Genomic DNA, 19708 nt, shown 5'->3' on the forward strand with positions numbered 1-19708 from the left:
ATATCAGTTATGGTGCAGAGTTCAATACTTGTGGAGAGCTCATTTAACAGCAAAGCGGAGTTAGGAATAAAAATAGCTATCCTCCTGGTCCCATCTCTTCTGTGGAGGATGCATTCTGCTCTCTACTATGAAAAGAAAGTGGTTTGACTGGTTAAATTGGTCGGAATTATGATTATTAATGATTCCAACAGCAAAAGAGGTGTTTCAAAGGAGCGACGGTGAATGTTCTGTCTTTGTGCAGTAGAAAGGCACCTTCAGGTGGTGCAGTGGGAAGAGGTATGGGTGAGGGTAGGGGGTATTATGCCAGCGTACTTACTTCCCAAGGGCAAAGCACTCCAGCCTCACTGTGACACCTTTTGCTGCCAGCACCGTCTGGGGAAAATGCGCTTCAATTTTGGGCTCATACTCCCCCATCACACCTAAAAAAACAAAAAAGAAGACACACATATGTAAATCTATTTACTACACCATATACGATGGGAGCTAAGCATTAAAGTGTAAGCCTTTAGAAGTCTCAATGCACATATTTATACGACACACTACAAAAGTGTGCATTTTTCTGCCGATGGAAAAGTGAATACTTTTGTTATAAACCCCAATGGGAAAACTCTAACATTCCAAGGTCAGAGTGCATCAGTCATGACGGAAACTAATTGGCATTCATTATCTGGAATTCATTGTCAGTGTTTAATCTAAAATTTAGCTTGTAGACATTTTGTTTACTGCTGACGAAGAATAGCAATAAAGTTTGCCAGAAAAGATGACTCATTTAGCTAGTTCATTAGTGGCAGTGATTCCATGTGGCAGCATAATGTTTTGAATACACCTGTTTGTGTTTGCATGTAAGCGTTAGCACTAAAATCATTACCTTAAAATTCAATAACCTACAGGTGGATATAAACAATTCTAGCCATCTTGCTAACTTACGTCAGACTTTCACTGCGTCCAAATATGCCTACTTCCTTAAGTAGTATGTGAAAAAGAGAAGTAGGCCTATCCCGAATACCAACAACTGGGTGCTTTTACACCTGGTTAAGTGCAAATAGTCTGCCTTATTGACAGAGTCTATTTACATTAACTCTACTCACCATTGTCTTATTGAGCCAGACAAAATAAAAGAAATCCACCTGATAACTAGAGCAGTGGTGTGAAGAGTAAGGCCACTTTAGATATTCTACTAACTATAAGTAACTTTTGCAACTACATGTCAACTAACTCATTAGAGTATTAGTAGACTGTTAGGGTTCAGGTTAGTAGAATAAGTTGCCATCTACTAGCAAAGTTACTTGTAGTCAGTAGAATGTCAATAAATAAAAAAAACAAAAATAAATTGTTAGAAGATATACATCAGAAAGTCTACTAGTACTCTAATTAGTATCAAAGTTACTTAGCAGAATGTCTAAAGTGGACTATCAAAATAAAGTGGTAGCAAGTGATCTAATGCTGCAATCGGTTAGCTCTGCTACATCTGCTTCTATGGGGCAGCACACACCTAAATATCTCAGTTTGTAGGTGTTGGATCAGCACATTACTCACACCTTTTGCCCCTCTCACATGAAATTCCACCTTGGCATCTTCCCGGTTGCTTTTTGGAAGCCCAAACTCATTAATTAAAGCTTGTGACAGGAAGCTTGCGCTTCCTCTGCACTGGGATCATGTTTTATTTTTTCTTTCGGTTCATGTAGGTGCTTTGTAGATTTAGCAGAGGCCTGAGGTACTATTATATGATGGATTACATCGCTCATGTGGACTCTATCGCCTGAAATGTCCAAAGCAGTTGCTCTAGAAAATTGACCTCACAATCAATAGTGCAACAGCCCAAGACATGTTATAAATGTGACAATTGCACATACACCAATAGGCCTACACCAGCACCAAAAGGTTCTTGGACACTTTAGCCAGACTTATATGGATGTCTTTGCATTAGTTTACAAAATATAAAATCAAGTGTAATAATATAATATAATATAATATAATATAATATAATATAATTAATATAATATAATATAATATAATATAATATAATATAATATAATATAATATAATATAATATAATATAATATAATATAATATAATATAATATAATATAATATAATATAATATAATAATATAATATAATATAATATAATATACACATTTTTCCTGGGAAAAAGACCCAAATAACCTCACATGCATCTTCTAAATTTGATATTTAAGTTCAGTTTTCATTTTCCTTTAGGGTCTGCAACTCAAAGTATGTCTTAAGCATCTTGATATATATATTTTAAGGCCCATTTTAAATTTGAAAAGAAACTTGATTTCATAACTATCGAGATACAAGGGCTAGGATCATGCTAGTGTGCAACAGAAATAATGCATTCTAAATCCTATAAAGCGTATTTTATCATATTTGATATGGTAAAAAGGGTCTCTAAATTATCGACATGATCAAACTGCTGAAAAACCTGTTGTATACAATATTTTATATGACTTCTGCCCATTGCTTGATAGTTCATACGTTTTTTTTGTTTTTTAAGTAAAAGGCCATTTAGTATAATTCTAAAAACATCTCCTTTCTGGTCATGGTGTATGTGTTTTTACTTTGAAAGTAAATGTGAGAATACGTTTATATTGTTTCAAGAAGAACACTTACTGGACTGAAAAAAAAAAAAAACTTATCCATACATGATTTTTTTTTTTTTTTTTTTTTAAATCTTGTTAAATTGTGAGTACCAAATAAGGCTTTTGAGGAACGTTTATTTGTTCATCTCTCAATCACCATTGTATTGAATTATATATTTTGTCTCCCACATTAAAAACTAAGCATTTAAATATCATCTTGCTAAGACATATTATGAGATAGTTTTGACAACTGATTTTATTTTATCTAAGGAGTCTACTATACTGTTATAGAGATCTCATTGATTTACATGATTACAACATTGTGTATTTTGGGGCATATACATATCAGCAATGGTACCAAACATATTTAGCAAATAATAACAATATTTTGCTCAGTTTGGACCTCTGAATGTGTTTTTGTTCTCCTCAAGTATGAGCTCCACATTCTCCTGTATCATATATGAGCCAAAGCCCGATGTATCAAATATTGATATGATATATCAAATATTGTCAAAAGGTTCAATAATAAAATAAATACATTTAAAAAAAAGATTGTTCTCACTATTATTTTATATGTCAGGCTTTACATGGTTAAAGGATAAGTATGATTCAGAATGCATTAATAAATTCTATCTACTGTACAACAGTAAACAGACTGCTGGATTTACAATTCAGCACAACAAAGCTCGAGGGATCACAGCAAACAGGTACGGCAAACCCAGTAGCTGCCAGTGACACAGAGAGGGAATTCTCCACAGTAGCTCGCATGACAAGCTGCTAAACTAAATTATTTTGCAAGTACACTACAGAGGCCGCTGGGAAACGGGGCGAGAGAATTTGTCCTCAAAACAGAGCACCACGCTGGAGTCTAATTGATGTGCAGATTTCGGTGGAACGCAGAGGAATCTTGAATGGCTGCGTTTCACTTCTGCAGTCATAGCCAGAGGACATAGATCTTTTGTTTATTCATGCGGATGTTGTGAGGGCTCATCTATATCCATTTGCTGAGAGATATGTCAGCTGGCATTGAGTAAGTCTGCAATTACGAAGGGAAACACTCCCATTCAGAGGCCTAATTATCATTATCAGTCTTATTAAATGGGAAACTGGTGTATGAATGTTGCATAAGAAAGTATTTCTTTCCTATTTGCACTTTGAAGAATATAACAAATATTGCAATTGTGCCATAATCTTGCACATGTCTCGACCACTTTCAGTGAAAGCCAAAGATTATGTGTGTGTGTGTGTGTGTGTGTGTGTGTGTATATATATATATATATATATATGGGTTCCTGTTCAAAAAGAAGATCCAATTTATGGTTCAATGTTTTTAAAAGCCCTGCAAAAAAAAATGGGCATAGCAAATCATCTACTATATTAAAGCAGTATCAAACAAGCAAGCATGTGTTATGGCCATATATCACAACTGTGCTGATATGGAGCCCTTACACACTCATGCAATGTTATTCTAAAAGTGCAAGGAAATCCAAGGAGTGTTCTAAAGACTTTTATAAAATCACGGATACAGGATCTGACATTATTTGTCCAAAAGATGTCCAAACCCCCTGAATCAACTTTTGAACAAATAAATAAAAATAATTATAATAATAAAAATAATAAAAAATCAGTTAAATTAATTATTGTGCCTGAATGAATCAGTTTTTTTTTCACAAATAAGTTGAATAAATGATTCAAATGATTCAATTATAAATAGTCACTCATTTCGTTCCTGAATGAATCAGTGTACTGAATTAATCAGTTGAATAAATAATTCAAATAATTAAATCATAAAGACAGTCACTTGTTTTGTTCCTGAATGAATCAGTATTTTTTAATGAATCGGTTAACATACTCATAAAAAGATATTTGGGTTTCATTCCTGAATAAATTAGTGTTGTTGAACGAATGAGTTGAATAAATGATTCAACGACTGACTCGTGAAAAAACTTGATTTACACCAGAATGATTCAGCCTTGTTCAACAAATCGGCTGAATGAATGATTCAGTGACTCGCTCATAAAGAACATTGCTTGTTTTGTTCCTGAATCAATCAGTGTCATTCAGCATCAGCGTCTGATATCCTCTCTCCTTCCGCTATATAATAAAAACTGCAATAGTTGAGTCCCTGAAGTGTCCAACAATCAACAATTATTTATACTAACAAAAATGGCATAGAATGCATAAATACACAAATTGGGACACACCTGTTGCAAACCTGAATTTATTAGATTTTTTAATGAATTGGTTGAATGAATGACACTCGGTGGTGTAACAAAGAGTCCTTCAAATATCCCCATGACTAATGCACAGACTGAAAAAGATTTAAGCAATAGCGAAGGCAGCTTTTGAATGATCATCCATGGAGAAAGATGCTTTTTGCCCGCAGAATGCTGTGGGCATGGCATCTACGAGGCCATCAGGGACTAACTGCTGAAACCAAACCAGCCAAACTCTGACCCCTTGCCTACAGCTGTAATCTATACAGCACATTTATAGCCTATTTTATGATAGCAGTGCGTTTTTTCCCCAGACAACTTTTCAATTTCAATCTCAATCTCCTTACTTGTTACACATTTATGATTCCAAAGCAATCCCATGTGTATAATGAATTTGCAACATTTCACTGGTTTATGCTGTAATGCATTTTCTGCGTATCCTATTTAGCGTCTAGAAGGGCAGAAATTGATAGGAATGAATTCTAGGCTAGCTGTGCCGAAACAAACACACGAGACCTTTTTTGTTTTGCGATGCCTATTTTCAAATCACAATTTAATCAATTTATTAACATGGAATGAGGTAGTTTTGCGCAATGCAATTTTCCCTTTCTTTTGTTGTGCCATAGAGAACAATCACCTGATGAGAGTCTGGGCATCCATCAGATAAGCTTTTACATACAACTGCTAATGAAATAATCCATTATCCCAATGCTGGGCTTGACATCTATTTTCTAATGACTGAACCAAATCAAAAGTGCATTTTGAAAGCAGAATGAGAGAGAAAACCTACATGTAAAAACTGTTATAGGGATAGTTTGGGAAAAAAATGTAATATTCATAATTTACTTACTCAAAACAAAATAACAAATCAGAAAACACAACAACAAATCTGAAAACAAATTAACAAGTCAGAAAACACAACGACAATTAAGACAAAACGGAAAAGGTAGGTATGTGTGTCGAATGGAATACTGACCGCTGATTGGATGAGACATCTGTCAATCAAGAGATGCAGAAAGTACAGCAGACTGCGGCAGAAGAAGGTCGATTCGCGTGTGCTCGTTTTGTCTGACTTGTCGTTGTGTTTTGTGATTTGTTCATTTGTTTTCAGATTTGTCGTTGTGCTTTGTGATTTGTTATTTTGTTTTCAGATTTGTCGTTGTGTTTTGTGATTTGTTATTTTGTTTTCAGATTTGTCGTTGTGTTTTCTGATTTGTTATTTTGTTTTCAGATATGTTGTTGTGTTTTCTGATTTGTTATTTTGTTTTCAGATTTGTTGTTGTGTTTTCTGATTTGTTATTTTGTTTTCAGATTTGTCGTTGTGTTTTCTGATTTGTTCATTTGTTTTCGGAATTGTTATTGTGTTTTCAAACTTGTTAATTTGTTTTTAGTCTTTCCATTGCGTTTATACATTTGTTGTGCTGTTTTCAGAATTGTGGTTTGTTTTGCACTTCTCGGCCACCGTACTCTCATGTCATTCATGTAATTTCCCCTCTAATAAAACGGGTCTACACACAGGTATGTTCTCACTGCTCTTTTCCATACAATCAAAATGAAAGTCGGTCAAAAGGCAGCATCAAGTTGTCAAAAAGTATTTCATAGAAATGTTCTGTTATAGTAACCTGAAGTAGACTTAGTGCATGAATCATATTGGCTAATTTTATGATGCGTTTATTTATTTTTGACAGCCCCTGGCCACCATTTGCTTTTATCTTATGGAAAAGAGCAGTGTGAACATTCTGATAAACTTTTATGTTCCACAAACGAAAGAAATCATTTGGGTTTGCAACAACATGAGGGTGAGCAAATGATGGCCAAATGTTATTTTTTTTTTGGTGAACAACTCCTTAAAGATAGAAATGGTTTGTTGGGAAAACAAAATAAACTGTCAAGATCCTTGTAATCCGAAACTAAAGAAAGCCTACCATACAATTGTCAGAATCTTTAATGTGTGATCATGCACTCAGTGCATCATCACATAATCATTTCACTTCAGATTAAAATCACAATTATGAGATGTGTCATGTTACGATTCATTCTGTAGTCCACAGTGCACCTATTGAAGCATTTATATACAGGCGTAGCACATGTCCACTCAATGTCTGAACACATCACTGAGGCATAACTCACAAGACCTTTTTAAAAAGGTATTCCTAAAGGGCCAATAAATGTTTACCGTGACATCATGATGTGAACTGAAACGGCATTTTAAGGGAAATGCCTGTCATGAAAGGTCATACTGATTTCTTGCTTAGTCTGGCTAGAGCTTCTAGAAAATGTATATTTTGTACTGGTAAATGATCTAATGCTGGGGTTTTCAAAATCCAATTTGAGCAGCAGAAGTGTCAAGACTGAGATCTGAAAAATCTGATTGAAATCGCATTTCAAATCAGCTCCAAATGTGGTTTGAATCGGATTTGAAATCCGATTTCAATTTTTTTTTTTTTTTTTTTTGCTTTCCAGACTTTCAAAAACCCATTTGGATCAAAGCTGGGCATGCAAAAAAATAAAAATAAAAAAATAAAAAATTTTGCTTGCAGTCTAAACATAGCCTAAGTGCAACATTTGTGACTTGTGACTATACTATGCCTCATTTGCATAGAAAAGAGCTGTGTTTGAAAAGAATGACACCGGCTTTATTTAAATATGACTGCCACAGTGCTACACCAGTCACTCTTCTGATCGCTCAATCACATCATGTGGGGTTATTTACAAGAGTGACAACTGAATTCTACAACTAAATTAACTCATGGAAAATATCAGCTAGTGACAATGCCATTTATATAAAATCCTCAGAATAACAACTAAGATGTTTGTGTTACCCTCATTTGGACACTGACAGCTTGTCTGAGGTGCTAGAAAAATCACAGAAACAGAGGTACTTGTTTTGACTCATTCACAAAAAAACTAGCATAAAGGACTATATTTGTTAAATGCACATTATTGTATTATTATGTCATATTACATGGCTTGGTTGAATTCTAATGTAGAATGCAGTCTGTTATTTCTTGATAACAGACCGCTGCTAAATATAACACACCGTTGCCATGAAAAACAGAGCGTTGCTATGGACGCATGATTCTAACCATAGAGACGGAACAGACTATTTTCTTTAGTGGAAGCAATACAATTGTTTTTAAATCAATAAACTCCTTTTTAAATCAATATTTTGTGTCAAATTATTGATTTATTTGGTAGGTAGCCATGTAATAAGCGGGATAATGTAGAGCGAGGCCACTCAACTACTCATAGCCAAGAGATGCTAAAATGTTGCTTTTGTTATCATTATGTCAATTACTGTAATTTCTTCTTGTTCCACATTTATGTGCTTGCCACTCCTGAAAATGTGCAGTGTGTAAATGGCAATTGTGATCAAGTTTGACTTTGGGTGGTTAGCGAATAAGATGCAGAAACACTGTATGCTTAAGTGGAAAATTCATTTTTACAGCAAACTCTAAATTCTGGGCATTCCATGGACATACAGCAGTGGCTCTCAACCAGGGGCCCGGGGCCCACTATGGGGCCTCAACAAACTTCTTAAGGGGCCTCAAGATGACTTTAAATGATTTAAAATAGTCTGGTACTTATGTATGTGAATGTTAGTGTACACCAGTGGTTCTCAAAGTGTGGAGCTGAGAGATCAGCAAAAAAATTAAATAAAATTCAGCATCATTACTATAGTCTTCATTGTCACAAGATCCTTCAGAAATCATTCTAATATGATCAGAACTTTTGATCAATTGAATTCATCCTTGATTGAAAGTACTGATTTCTTTTAATTCTTTCCCCCCAAAAATACAATAAACATTCTTACTGACCCCAAACTGCTCGAAGTCAAAAAGGTTGAGATCCACTGACACACTACACATGGTAGTCATATTTGAAGAGAAGATATGACTCTCATTTTGTGATAAGAAAAGCATGAACACAGTGATACTATTCTAGAGACATCAACGCTATCAGCATGCATTTTGTATGACCCTTAGTGACATTTAAAATCTTATTTGAAACACTGACCCAAAATACATACTGTAGCTCAGTAATTGAAGTCACTGCACTTTTGCTCTTCGAATCCAAGGACACAGATATGTTCTCTCCTATAAATTAATGACAATGATGAAGGCCTCAGAAATGCTTGACCCTCTACTTAAAAATGCTGCCCCTTCAAGATCCAAGGCCAAGCGGGAAGGACGAGTAATCCCAGCACCATCGAGTGTTTTGTGAGCGCCCAGGCTCTGTGAGAGTTATTGTTCCTTCTGAGGCACATCTATTAAGGTGCGATTCATCACGTAAGTACAGAAGGCCTCGGCTGCCTTTGCTGTTTCTCCAAGAGAGAGCGGGTGGGGAAGATGCATGACTTGCCCTGAAGGTGTAGTCGAGCGCAGATGTAGTTGGGCAGCTTTGATTAAGAGTGTCTTAGCCAAGGGAAGGACATAGGTGAATCGCTTCACCTGCGCATTCCGGCACGGAGCGTCTCGTGCAGTTAATTATCGTCCTGTCTCAGCAGAGAGCACAAATCGTGGGCCGTGGATTGGTGAGCTTTAATAGAACTAGGGGAACGGCTGAGAGCGCGGCAGTTCGAGCTTGGCCGGGGGTGCCAAAATCATTTTCAGGCTTTTAAGCGCAGTCGTTTAGCCGCCGAGCACGGGATGCTTCCCACACAACGCCTGCCAAGCGAACGCTGCGTACGTCAGCCGCTGAATGAATAAAGATTGCCATCATGCGTGCTTGTGTTACGGGTGACTAACCTCTCGCTGAACCGGCTCTCGTTCCACACAGCCTTCTGCGGCACCCTGACTGTACGGTAATTTTCAAATGCAGCTGCCACAAAGCAATTCATCCTGACTCTACCACCTGTGGCTCTGAGACGTCCCTCGAGCCTTTTCTTTTCCCCTCTAGCCTTCAGCTACCCGTCTCTGTCTGCTCTTTTCTTTAACTTCCGAGTGCGATCGGAGAACGCGACGCTACTTGCATTTGCAATCTGTGCTAACGAGGGGCGCAAATCCAATTTAGTATGCTAATGCGCTTAGATGCGCTATACCCCCGAGGAGCGTTTCTCAACAACAAGGTTATGCCGAAGGGGACGTGGTGCCCTCACAAAGGACAGGCAACATTAAACATTGTAGGCAAAAACAAGCTTTCAGGGCACTGTAGTCCTTTTAGCCCGGCCGTTCTGGGATTGCGTTCCAGGACGGCTGACATTGACGTGTACCGGCGGCAGGTGATGCGTGCGTGTCTGTGAGGTCCGGAAAAATGCCTGAAGAGACAGCCGGGTGTTTAGCTCCCTCGCTTGGCCCACGGGAATCTGCTATTAAAGAAACTACGGCCCATTCTGGAAGAGGACCATTGATTCGTCTAATTTTATGCTGGAAAATGATTTCCCCGATGGCCAGTTTCACCAGAACGCATTGTCTGTGAAAAAAAAAAAAATGCTCTAAAGCAAAAGATGAAGCATCTCATGCTCTCTGTTTAATGCGGATGTTTGGAATTCATGACACTTTCGGTTTGGCCCCTAAAGGCCTCTCGTGCGATGAGAATGAAGAAGAGAGAATGAGGCAGATAAACTACATATATAAGTCAGACGTCTCATTAAATCGGCTTCACATGGCATAAAAGCATTAATGTAGACAACTGACCCGCTTGTCACACAGCTGAAAAACTGCCACATTTCCTTTCAAGCCTGATTTGCAGGCACATTCATTATTTGTAGCCTTCTGAGATATTGATGGACTTTTTCCTGGGTTGTGATCCAGAGCTTAAAAAAAATAAAAAATCTCACAAGTCCAGCTGTCATGTACCTCAGCACATTTAGCATCTTTACTATGCTGTCGGTACACTGAAAATCATTTGGTGAATTTGCTTTGAACATTTTTTCATAAATTTCACAAATAATTACAAAAAAAAGTCACGTAACACATTGAATTAACCATGACATGTTGAAGTTGAAAATACAGAAACAGTAACTTTTTCATCTAAATTTGGCTTTAAAGGCACACTATGTAATTTTTCGCCGCTAGAGGTCGCTTATTGAAAAACAAAGGCGTGGCTTGATGACGTCGTGATTTCGGCTCAAGAGCAGTGGAGCTTTTATTAAAGGAGAACTCGGCAACTCTAGCGAACTCTAGTCACTTCTTCGCTGATTTTCCGTTTTGTTGTCGCATGTTTTCCCCACGAGCTCCCCCTACAGCTGTGGGGGGGCGTATATTTCACAACACGGTCGTAAAAAACTCACTTGCGGCGGCCTCCTCCCCCTCTCTACCGCTGCTCATGTGCGTTTGTTTTGATCGGAGCAAGCCAACTGTATCGTGTGGAGCTATGTCTGACTACCGAGGTGGGTAATCTGGTAATACATCATACATGCGTGTGTTTATGTCGAATTGCCATAAAGCAATTCGTGTTTCGCGCTCGTTCTCGTTCTCGCTTCTCACGAGACTTCCAATTTCTATCTTGCCGGGACGGTAGTCCCCAAGTTGCAAGGTTGGTTTTCCGCCTGGGAACGCTGGGGGGAGCGGGGAATGTCACCAATATCACCAGAACAGGTTGTTTAACCATCCAAATGATTTCTAGACAGTTTTATTAAGTTAAAAAAGTTACCAAGTTCTCCTTTAAGCCACAGTGACCTCTTCCGCTTCTTCCGGTCATATATGTGGGGTAACAGTTTAGATTTGAGTGTGTTGAAAGTTATGTTATAATGCTAATCTGTGCGTTCGCTACTATGCGGCTACTATGAGTACTCGCTGTAAATCTACAGGATAAAACCAAAAATCGAGGGTAACATGGGTATGATGTCATTGATAGGTGACGCACAGAAACGGTCCGTGTCCTTGTTAAAATTGCTTATTTCTCTAGATTTAAAGGGGGGGTACAATGGTGTTTCATGTATTCAGAGTTGTTTACAGTGTTAAAGAGATGGATTCTCATGCTTAACATGGCCAAAGTTTTTTTTTAATATTTTGGACGAATAACGGAGAATTTCTGTGCCGAAAATCTTACTTCCGGGTTGGTACAAGTTTCGGCTGTTTTTTTTTTTGACCGTGGATCTAATGACGTAGACCAGAGTGGAACTCCTTATATGAGCATTTCTCCCGGAAAAGCGCGACCGCGCACCTCAACGCGCTTCAACAGGAAATCATCGGCAGCGCTGCATAGTGTCTCCAAAGTGTTTTTGGTGAGGGAAAGCTTACCAAAGAACCCAGCGTTAGGAACAGTGGATGCAGAAACGAGTTGTGTAGACTGTTTGTTCCCTGCATTTCGACGATGAATGTTTTATAAACAAAGCCCAGATCGACGGATTCTCTCTATGGCTCTGGCTTCGCCCACACGGCCCGCCTTCAGACGCTTGTTTTTTTCCGGAAAGACTCGGTACAGCCTATTTTCTCTTATAAATATAATAAAACTAAAGACTTTTTGGAGATATGAAGGATGCAATACTACTCTATAGGTACTCAAGATTAACAGGAGATTGAATGAAAATTAGCATTTCACCCCCCCTTTAAACATTCTTGGAAACATTTGGGATAATGCAAGTACACAAGTCAACAAAATATATAACATTTTTCTAGTGGTTTTTGGATATTTGAACCCAAAGGTAATTAAGTTAAAATATATTTATGGACTTTTAGCCAGCACATTGCTATGTAGTTGCAACAGTGTAGTAGGCAGTTATAATCAAAACGACCCAGCCCAAGTTTCTATGATAGTCTGTACTTGGGTCCCACCTTCAACATAAGTCCATGGGTTTTATCGCCTATTTTATCATGCACCAGGCCAAAACCACACACCTGATCGCTTAGAAAAGTAACAGCACATCTCACCTAAATACATCACTGGGTTACTTGTCAAAGGTAAAATGTGTATGTTATAATATATAGTGCTATCTCACAAAATGTATAAAACATTCTGACATTTGTATTTATATCGCCCCATGTACTATCTGAAGCTGTTTAGTCATTATTTTTTTTCAAGGCATGTGCTAAAATGGTAAGGCATGTGCTTCATGTCATGATATTGATTCATCAACTTAGTCCACCTAGAGAGACGCTTGGCATTCAGACGAGTTCTGCTGTGCAGGTGAAGGGGCTTTAGGGAGCAGGGATGTATGTGTGTGTGTGTGTGTGAAGCGCGTATAATATCTCACCATCTGTTTTGAGAGTCAGGGGCGTCGGTGGGCTCAGGACCCTGGCGTTGGTCACAGTGTTCTTTACTTGGCACACGTAGCTGCCCACGTCCGAGGGCTGCACCTTGGAGATATACAGATTTCCCGTTTCTTGCGAGATGAATCGCCGGCTGTCCTCTGCAACGAACGAGGGGAGCTCATTGAACACCCAGCTGTAGATGATCTCTGTTGGGGCAAGAAGGAGAGCAAGCAGATGAGCTGCAAGAACAACGCACATGTCCCAAAGGAAATCCCTGTCTAAATCTGCATTGTAGAGCGCTGACCTTGTCAGAGCGAGGGCTCATAGGAGAAGGGAGTCAGGGAGCTGGATGTGTAGGTGATATGGATTAATTAAGTGCTCTCTACTACAGGGTTCAAGGCAATCATAACTTGCATGTTAAATGCGCAGAGAAACGGTTTTGTGTTTGCATAATATACCGAACTGCATTGGAATGAGGGAAGTAACCCTGTGTCCAGACAATAAAGCGGAAAACACATCTCTTCCATGCTAAACTTTTATCCTGACCAGAAGTGTTAGTGGTACACAGGTCTCTTATTTGATCAAAAATACAGTAAATATTGTGAAATATTACAATTTAAAACAAGCGTTTTCTATTTTAATATATTTTAAAATGTAAATTATTCCTTTGATGGCAAAGCTGAATTTACAACAGCCATTACTCCAGTCTTTAGTATGATATCATTCTAAAATACAAGTGCATAATCAAAATCATATAAGTTTCATCAGTTTTATTATATGTATATGTATATGTGTGTATGTATATATCTATATATTAGTTGACATAATGAATTTAAAAAGTATTGAAGTTGTGCCCACATGCTATGTCAACCCTGTTACCACCATAATTTCCCCCCCTTCAAAAGTACTTAACTATTCCATAAATAAAAATAATAATAAATGCTATCATATCGACGTTAATATCAATCCACAAAGCAAACTCTTTATCGTATTATTTTGCTATGACTGTCAGTAGGGGATGATTTGAAAATGACAACCCTGTTTCCATGATTTTGTATGAATAACTGATTATTGAAAAGAGTTTTTATTTTATTTATTTAAATAAAAATTTCAACATATCATTTTCTTTTTAGGTAGCACTTTGTGGTTTCAAAGACTGCAAAACTAAAAGGAAAAAGCCTAAAGTCCCTGCTTTCTTTTCCATTACATTACATCACTTGAAGGTGACACCTACAGTACATGTCTCCCTATCCAATCACTATATTAAAGATTATTGTTCTGAAGTTGGGAAACAAAAGTCAAGACACGCAATCATTGCGCTTTCGTGATCAATCATTACTGTCACTTCCGAGTACTCGGGCACATTTCTTATTCCGCACAGATATGCAGGGGAATGAAGTATTCTTTATCATGTCATATTGAGCTAGAATCCAAATGACAAAAGACAGGCTGTCAACAGAACAAAATTATGTGTGTTTTTCTGTAACTCTGAAGCAGTCATATTATGCCATATAAATCCAGGAGATATGAGAGAGCGGATTACTTCTCTCATCTCATGCTGTTTGCCTTATGTCGACTGTATCGCAGTCACACAGACTTTCTCGCAGAGGAAAAGGGAAAAAAGAAAGAAAGAGACAAACTTCCTGATGGTCCAAATGAATTTCCCCAAGACCAATTTATTCTCCAAATAATTAAAGAATGAATTTCATAGACCATTGATTTCTTTTGCATAGTAAATACAGGTGCCGTGCTCCCGCTGATTAATCACTGAAGGATTGCCACTCTTTATAGAGATTCCAGTTCAATTTCTCATACACAAGGGCTAATGTCACCTGAGTAAACAATGAATATTTATCTCATAAATAAAATTCAAAAGGACTCTCATGAAAGGCGTCCTCATAAAGCGTCAAACAATATAAATCACGTTATTTCTAGCTGACGGCATCAGTGCCTGAGGCTTCTGATACTGTTTTTTGAGCTCATGTCCTAGGTTTACACAACTGGGGAAAGATGAAGTTATTGTCAAAGAGTCACTGAACTGGAATAGAATGAAAGTTCACGATGCCTATGATCAGAAGGACAGCAGTGCTCTATTTCTGAAATATGCAGTATGGTTACATGCTCTACTGAGTTGGTCACCTATACTTTTGCTGCAAAGTCATGATGGAATGATAGTAAGTAAGCTTTAAAGGGATAGTTCACCCAATAATGAAAATTCTCTCATCGTTTACTCAGCCTCATGCCATCCCTATGACTTTCTTTCTTTAGATAAACACATAATAATATTTTTTTTTAGTATAATAATCAATCCATATAATGCAAGTAAATGAGTGCCGCTCGGTTGACGCTTGAAAAAGCACACACAGTGATTGTGATGGTAATCCATACAACCCCAGTGGATGAATCAATGTCTTCTAAGGCGCTCATATGATAGTAGACCGGAAGCATTGAAAGAAGTATTGAAAGAATTTAAAATATTAGTATTTTTCTTACACACAGTTATTGTTTGACATTGATTTTTCCACTGGGGCCATATGGATTACCGGCATGATCGCTATGTGTGGTCTTGCAAGTGGCAACCATTCGCATGCATTATTTGGTCTCATAGGCCCTGTTTACACCTGATATTAAGATTTTGGTCGACCGGATCACTTGTGTACACTGCTAAATACAGGTGTGTATGGGGTCTAAAACATTTTGAGCTTATCCACTTTCAAGCACTTCCAGTGGTAGACAAAAACGCATTTGACATGATCGTTCTCACCATTACTGATTTCTAATACGCACTCACCGCGCAGATGTAAATGTATCTCCCTCGTCTACTTAATGCGATCAACCAAAACACAGGTGTAAACAGGGCCACAGAGATGGATTATTTTCCTTTACAAATCTTTCTTTGTGTTTATCTGAAGAAAGAAAGTCATATATGTATCTGCGATGCCATACGTGTGAGTAAATGACGAGAGAATTGTCATTTTTGGGTGAACTTTCCCTTTAAACTTCGACTTTCCAAGGGTGTGACAATTAAAGAATCATTGAGAATGCATACTGGTATTGATCATAAATAATTAAAGGTGCAATAGGTGATTCTCTACAGAAACACTTTTTGTTATGCTGGTTGAAAGTCTCCTCGTATCCTGAAAGCAATCACTATGTTAAGTGGTCTAAATGTATTTTATTTTACAACAAGTGGCAAGTATCTACATTTCAGGTTTAACCGTACAGTTCTATGTACCACTGAATTTGCCCTATGCTGATTATTCAGTTAGATTCGACTGTATTGCAACTATGTCCTGAAATCACACATGGATAAAGCTGAAATACAGTGCATTCTTTCCTTTATGTCAACAGGTCAACTTCAGAACTGGAGTCATTTCACCGGTGAATAACACATGATGTAATTCAAAGTTAGCATTTCCAAGATCACCTATTGCACCTTTAAGTTTTCATTGTCAATGTTCACTATAAAATTCACTTTGTGAACAGTTTGTGTACTGTTAGTGTATTGAAGAACAATGATCAAGCTTACCCGAAAATTTCATTCATTTTGCCTGTTTATGAGGCAACAGGCATGTGACAAAACTACATTTCCCATCAGTCTTTTTTCCACTTACACAGATAAAGCAGTTACACACATAATGAGCTTCATTTGCACTTCTTTCTGTACTAGCTGTACAAATGCTTGCTGTCTTTGTCAGAATGCGAAAAAGTAATTGCTCAGTGTGTTTATTTTATTTAGATACATATCACATCGTTAATATGCTTTCCGAGAAGAACTTGAAAGCGGCATTACATTGAGCAAAGATATGAGTATACAGTCAATTTTATTTTTAGTGTAACGTCAGCACTCCACGCATTCATCAAGGTCAGGGACCAACAACGCCTCCTCTACACTTTGAGTGGTAAAGCAAAAGCGATCATATTGAGAGTAATATCCTGTTTACATCTCAGTGATCTCAAATTATTTTCAATTACTTTCAGTTTTAATGTCATCTACCCATATTAATGTGGATGAAACCTCCTACGAGCAATCCAGACAAATGAAAGACAAATTAACCTCAAAGCCGTCCTACGAGTCCTAAAATAAATTCCCTGCAGTTCTTCCAGTTTCACACATATCATATTTAAAGAACTGTTAATCATCCAAGCAAACATTTAATAGTTCCAGGTTATTACCACATGATGTTCTCACAGGTCTTACAGTCTTATGTTGTGGTCTTGCAGACAATTATAGCAGTGAACATATGCACATATTTCTTATTCTAATTTTTGTTTATTATTATTTTACACATTATCGAATAGTAAAGTGATCAAAATGCAAATGGGAGTAAGGAGATTATGCAGTGGACAAAAAATGATAAGCAAGTAAAAAAGTTCAAATAAATAAAACAAATAAAGCTGGCTGCTTTAGCTCACTGTAAGCTCTAATCTTACACTAGTTTGTTTATTTATGTAAATGATAGTTTTATAAAGAAATCCATATATATATGCACAATTTACATTTATCTACACAACTAATGTCAAGCATTTAAGTAGGACCCTTCAGTTCAGAGGAACATCTCTTCAGTCCAAACTTTTGATCAGAAGGTTTGCAGTTCTATGCCTAATGGAAAATTATTATTGACATTTAAAGACAAATCATTCTGTGACCAGGTGGCCATTGAATGATGTTAATTTTCTTCATATCAGCTTTCAGTGCTAGCCAAACAATTATAGGAAATCGATAGACTAAAAACAGCCTTGTCTCATATAAATTGGTTGCTTGGTTTCTTTCTTCTTTCCTTGAGTTTGCAAATGGTACAATGCTATGGCTCTGCTTCCAATATGCACTCTTGAAGGGCATGAAATCATTGACCACAACATAATATGTAGCAGTAAAAAGTTTGGACACACTGGACTGAAATTATATTAGCTTTAAAAAGGCTTATGCTTAAATTATTGACATTAGTAAAAAAAAACAAAAAAAAACTTTAACCAAAAGTGACAGTAACCAAAAGTTACACAAATTGTTAGAAAAAAAAAATTACATTTCAAATAAATTATGTTCTCTTTAACTTTCTGTTCATGAAAGAATCTGGGATGTATCAGTATATAACATATATAACATGTAACAGTATATAACATGTATCAGTTGATTTATTGGATAGATGTCTGTCTGTCTGTCTGTCTGTCTATCTATCTATATATCTTCATTTAAAATCGCTCACACACAATCTGGTCCCATTTAATCCCTGTAAGTAAAGCTGTCTGATGTAACTTCAAATGTGTTTGCCAACTGGACTATCGCATCTTGCCAAACCACGTTGGACCATGTCCAGATGTACGATTGCAAACAGACAGAGGTCATTACTGCACCATACAGGCATGAGCATGACCATTACTGTATACAGCACGATAAGGAGCCGAGAGAGAGCTTTAGCGGTATTAGCGCAGGTGTAAATTCACCAAACACTCCACTCTGAGCGAAATAAATCCCGGCCTGTGCTGACACAGATTCGGCTTAGTCCTTATCAGCTCAAACCCCTTTCCTTATTGGATAGAATACGTTTGGTGGATATCATCTGCAGTTCTGTTTCACTTAGTTCAGCCCGGCTCTACTTAGCATGTGTCACCAGATAATCATAAGCCATTATTTTATAACTCTGCAACTCTCAAATGTAAAGTGTGATTGATTTTGTGAAGGAACACTGCTGATGCATCCGTCCAAACACAGTACCACAATGCTGTTTGTTCTATTCAGGACAGTAACAGTGAATAACATCAAGCGACTTTGCCAGACCGATTTGTATCATAACTGACTGGGCTTCCTGTTCCATATCGGTCCTTTTGTGTCAACCTATCCGTCTCTAACTGGTCGATGTAGTGTTTCCAGACAAGCATCAGCATCAAGGCTCAAATTTACCGGATCATTAGAAATGAAAAGAAATCGCACTCAGACAATTATTTCACGCAGACACAGGCAGCATGGGGGAGCGTTTTAGTGGCCTGTCTCAATGCTATCTCGCTGCTCAGTTGTCCTCTAATGGAAAAGAGGATGAGATCTCTGTTTCCCTGCCTCTTTTATGAAATGGTTATGAAAAGTCATATTTTATGGTCTTTTTATAGTGCAGTTTCATCCATCCATTAGTGGAACTGCACTGTTCAGAAAATTTGTTGTATTTGTATTGTAAAAAAATCTATTTTTTGAAGCTTTAAATAAACAAAGATTATTGGAGTATTGTTTTACAAGAAAAAAAAACAATTTCTGGTTACACTTTATTCCATGCAGTCTTTCTACTTCAGAATGCAAGTTTAATTACTTGCGGTTTCTTTATTCGTGAAATTTACTAGCAATTTCTGAGAAATTGTTTCAAAGTAAATCCTACACCAACTTTTTCAGTGCATGAAAGAACAAAAAAAAACAAAAAAACAAGAAAAAAAAAACACATCCAGATTTAGACCAAGCAAAGATTTCCATTTATGGGTGAAATAGCCCTTTAAAATGGTCTGCTTTGTTGAGAAATGGGCAAACAGGAAGAGAGGAGGCAGGATGAGGTTAGTCTGAGTCTATCTGAACTCTACATGTTCTAAAAATGGCCATCTCACCGCAAGCCTTTCATCTGATAGTGCTAGTTCAACTGCCCTGTCTGTATCATTCTCTTCCCATTCTCTTTGTCTTCCTGCATTCAAATTCATTTAACATGCAATTACAGGGACTGGAACAAGACAAGCAGGGATTGAAAAAAGATTGAAGAGAGAAAGGCCCGGTTTACTCCT

At 37.4% G+C, this 19708-nt stretch overlaps 1 protein-coding gene across 1 annotated transcript in view; it reads right to left on the reverse strand.

Moving 5' to 3' along the window:
* cntn5 (contactin 5) overlaps nucleotides 1-19708 on the reverse strand; it is a 342737-nt gene that overhangs the window by 89518 nt on the left and 233511 nt on the right. Inside the window, exons 7-8 of the mRNA XM_081371769.1 lie at nucleotides 12955-13158; nucleotides 317-419 (exon numbers count right to left, since the gene is read on the reverse strand). Of these exons, the coding sequence (XP_081227895.1) occupies nucleotides 317-419; nucleotides 12955-13158 (307 nt within the window). The remainder of the gene's footprint in view (nucleotides 1-316; nucleotides 420-12954; nucleotides 13159-19708) is intronic.

Source organism: Scardinius erythrophthalmus, assembly GCF_964197995.2.
Source record: "Scardinius erythrophthalmus genome assembly, chromosome: 8".
Lineage (NCBI taxonomy): Eukaryota > Metazoa > Chordata > Actinopteri > Cypriniformes > Leuciscidae > Scardinius > Scardinius erythrophthalmus.